The 4604-nt window shown below is 32.3% G+C and overlaps 1 protein-coding gene across 1 annotated transcript; it reads left to right on the plus strand.

Annotated features, from left to right (window-relative positions):
• The first annotated feature begins 1158 nt into the window (after window positions 1-1158).
• LOC133699978 (glycosyltransferase BC10) lies at window positions 1159-4055 on the plus strand. The gene is made up of 2 exons (XM_062123529.1): window positions 1159-1862; window positions 3312-4055. The coding sequence occupies exons 1-2, from the start codon at window positions 1347-1349 to the stop codon at window positions 3954-3956; spliced, it is 1161 nt and encodes a 386-aa protein (XP_061979513.1). The 5' UTR covers window positions 1159-1346; the 3' UTR covers window positions 3957-4055.
• The last annotated feature ends 549 nt before the right edge of the window (window positions 4056-4604 follow it).

Genomic DNA, 4604 nt, shown 5'->3' on the forward strand with positions numbered 1-4604 from the left:
AGATTAACATTGTTCACAAGCTCTCAAAATACTTTGGATTTATTGTTTAATATGACGTTTTTAAGAATAATTTTAAAATTTATATTTCAATTAATATTCACCCTCTAATTAATTTTTGTGTGTGTTTATTATATTTAAAATTTTCAGTTAAAAATTCTTATTTAATATGAAGAGAGAGGGACTTGCCAGACACCAGTTTTAGCAAGAGAAAATCGACATTTACAAAGATTCCTATCACTAAAATTATTTATCTTAATACTGCATTCAGTTTTTCTATTTATATTTAGGAAATTTATCTGTGTGAAAAACCGTTGAAAATGTCTGGATGTTTAATTTTTTTATTGATAGCGTAAATGTCTACTATTACTAAAGGTAAGTAGAGTTTAATAATTACGGTCCTGGCAAAGCTACATATGTGCTGTCATTAGGCCTGACGAAGCAATCTCTGGTGTCACTATTAGTGCAGTAGTTTTTATTCTTTAAAAAATTAAATTAATAATTTTTAGTATTTTTTAATGATATATATATATATATATATATATATATATATATATATATATATATCACAAAAAAACACTTTTAAAAAATACTTTTTAGATAACTATACTAAACACGCATCTAGACTACAATATTACGATGGTGGTCGCTACCTAAATTCAAGCAATGATTTAGCGTCACATTTCTCTAGATTAGTCAAAAGGTGTTGCTGGCCGTATATCTACGATCGATTGTAGGCCAAGACCTAACAATTTGCCTAATTGAAACAGGATTGAAACAGAAATTGAGTTTGGTGGTTTGTTTTTGTTTTCAAATTTGTTTTTTAAATTAATATTTTTTAGTATTTTTAAATTATTTAGATATGTATTTTTTTAAAATAAAATAAAATATTTATTTTGATTCATTTTCAAATAAAAACTGTTTTAAAAATAAACCATAATCAAACTCCAAAACATACCACAAAAAGCTAGAAGACAAGAAAATCTAGTGCTCAAGCAACGATTGAGTACATACGTGGTTGCTTGCCTAAATTTAAGCGAAGGGCAAGCTTTAGTGTCATGATTCTCTGGTTTTGTCAAAATAGTTCTGCTGGCTATTGCGTTGTCTATGATCATGGACCACGACCAATCGCAATTTGTCCATTAATTTCTTATTAGGTAATGGAATTAGACTTCCTGGGAAGAAGTGAAAAAAAATAAAATGGTGCTGGTCTCTTACTACGGGAGACGCGAATTACAACTCATTCTGGCTACCATTACTTACGTTCCAAGTATTTTCAAATCAACCAGCTAGTTCCTGCAATTTAAATTGAGAATCTTCTCCCCTAATTTCCAACAATATCAGTAGCAATGGCTAACGAGCAATATCTACGAACCCTATCGACTTTGATCCCTTTCAAGCCCCATTCACAGCTAGCCCATGTCTTCCATTTCATGTTCTTCGTTTTCGGCTTGTCACTTGGAATGATAGTTTGTCTCTATCTCAGGAGTTTCACTTTCACTTTACAAGCCACTCCCAGCCCTATGTTTTCACCAATACCATCAAAGTCATTGCTGGTAGAAACAGTAAAAGGAACGCATATTTACATGAAAGAACAGGAACTCCTCGCAATGCACAATATGAGTGACGAGGAGTTGCTGAGGAGAGCATCCATGGTCCCGATAGTTCAAGAATCTGCTCACAAACATGCTCCAAAAGTGGCTTTTATGTTCTTGACAAATGGGCCGCTTCCGTTGTCTCTCCTGTGGGAGAAGTTCTTTGAAGGACATGAAGGACTCTACTCCATTTATGTGCACCCACATCCTTCTTACAATGATTCATGGCCTCGAAGTTCTGTCTTCTATGGTAGAAGAATTCCTAGCCAGGTTAGCTTCTTTTAAAATCATTGCAACTTCAACATGAAATCCCTGACTCCATGAATCACTGTTTGAAAGTTCTCTTCTTCTTCTTCCTTCCTTCCTTTTCTCTTTGGTCTCCATATTTATTTGTTGTATATTCTTTCAAATTTCTTCCTTAAACATACCATTATTCAGTGCTAAAAGTGTTTTTTTGGGTTTCACAATGAAACTATTTTCACCTTTTCTATTTAATCGATGCATTTTTATTTTTTATTATCTTAGAGGTTATTTTACCAAGAATAAATTATTTTTATTTTGATAAACACATCATGAAAATAAGTTCTATTGATATCAAATATAAAAGAAAAAAAACTCTTTGAAACATTATAAAATTACAAAATAATTAAAAAATAACTAATATTTAAAAAACATGAATTGAATTTTTTTAAAATGAAGAGTGCATTAAAAAACTAATAAACCGATAAACTAAGAAAATGTTATTAATTCTATTTAAAAGCTAAAATAAAAAGTCAACTTTTCTCTTAAAAATCAAAGATATACGGATATGCAAATATTTAACCATGACTTATTTAAAAAAAATATGTTTTTATTTCTTTAAAAAACCTAATTTTTAAGTGGTTTTTACTTGAAAACACCTAAAAAAACCCATAAAAATATTCACAAATCACTTACTAATTTCAAAACAATACCCCAAAATCACTCAAGAAACAAGAACCAACCGAATCTAAATTGACCTGATCTATTTTTTCTGGATGTTTATAGAAAAAGATCATCACTAACAAACTCCTCTTATTAAATGAAACTCTTATATCAAGATCGATTATTTTTGTTTTTGGAACGTGGCCAATCAATAATTTTTTCTTGTCTATCATTTTCCGAGGACTTTCTTTCTTTTTTCTCAAATCTAGGGATTGGAAAAGAAAAAAATTAACTTTTGAACCCAAATAAAAATTCTAAAAACTTTGAGATTGACCATGCATTTTCTTCATGTTTTATATGGTAGTTCTCTATCTTTTAATTTTGTCTTTCTACTATAATCTAAAACATTATCTCATAGCATTAGGCCATAAAAGAATTAAATAAAAAAATTTTGAGGATAAAATTAAAAAAATAAAAATACAATAAGCTTTTGGACCAAAATGAGAATTCTAAAAACTTTGAGATTGACCTCACATTTTCTTCGTGTTTTATATAGCAATCTTCTATCTTTTAATTTTTTTTTCTACTATAATTTAAAACTTTATCGCATAGCATTAGGCCATAAAAGAATTAAATAAAAAAATTTGAGGATGAAATTAAAAAAAAATACAAAAAAAGGAGGAGCTTCAATGTTTTTATAAACAGTAAAGCAGGTGGAGAAAAACTATAGTTTTTTTAAGTTTATTTGTTAATTTGTTAGATTTTTTTTCTTTTATGTAGCATTATTCTAAACTTTGTATATATTTTATGTTGCAGGCAGTCTACTGGGGAACTGGAACAATGATAGATGCCGAGAGACGCTTGTTAGCGAATGCCCTTCTTGACTCCTCCAACCAAAGATTTGTCTTGCTCTCTGAATCTTGTATTCCACTGTTCAATTTCAAGACAACATACGACCACCTCATGAACTCAAATATAAGCTTCCTAGGCTCATTTGACGATCCAAGAAAACCAGGTCGTGGTCGGTACAACCCTAGAATGTGGCCTGCAATAAACATTACCGATTGGCGAAAAGGATCACAATGGTTTGAGGTGCACCGAGACATTGCGGTTCACATTATTTCCGATCAAAAATATTACCAAGTCTTTCAAGAGCATTGTCACCCGCCATGTTACATGGATGAACATTATTTTCCAACATTGGTGAACATACTTTATCCTGAATTAAATTCGAATCGGAGCATCACTTGGGTGGATTGGTCAAGGGGCGGTCCTCATCCAGGGAAATTCGGGTGGGGTGATATTACAGACGAATTCTTGAATCAAATTCGGCATGGTTCCGAATGCGTTTATAATGGTAACAAAACCTCAATGTGTTATCTCTTTGCCAGAAAGTTCATACCTCAAACACTAGAGCCTTTGTTAAGGATCGCTCCTTTGCTGCATGTTTTTGATCCTTGACATTATTCTTGTCGAAATGCTAATTATTTCTCTCAGTGGCTGTGAAGTGCGATATCCTTTTCCAGCTTGAAATCAACCCATGAAAGAAATTAAACAGTATGGCTTTTCCCATCAAAATATCTTCAATTTCATTCACTTTCAAGCTGGGGCGTTCTCATCAAGGCATAAGTAGGTATAAATCATATCATCAGGCTTTTTAAATGGATTGAAATGGATGGTAGTGCCCTTTGCTGTGTGCAAAGCACCAAATTAAGAGAAAACTCCAAGCACGTACATGCACCTCCATCTCAGCTCAGCCATGCGTGGAAAAACAAATACGTTAAAGAGGACTTGTCCAGTTTCCCAATCTTCGCTAATAATGACTAGGCCGGCACCGAGATATTTGTTTCCATGTGCATGGCCGGCACATGAGTTCCGACATCACAAGTGGGCAGTAGGGTGTTTATATCTCTATAACAGCTCAGCAAGTTCTACCATTATAATCATGGTTATGACTCCAGAGTGTCCTTTTCTAGAAAAGAGGAATATCACTGCATTATGCAATGGGATATTTTATAATTTCACTGTCTGTCCAAACCAAATTGAAATGTCGGCACTTTCTGAGGTATCTTTAAAGGAATCCAAAGATATCTGATGAGTATCTGATCT

Source organism: Populus nigra, chromosome 7 (genome assembly GCF_951802175.1).
Source record: "Populus nigra chromosome 7, ddPopNigr1.1, whole genome shotgun sequence".
NCBI classification, from domain to species: domain Eukaryota; kingdom Viridiplantae; phylum Streptophyta; class Magnoliopsida; order Malpighiales; family Salicaceae; genus Populus; species Populus nigra.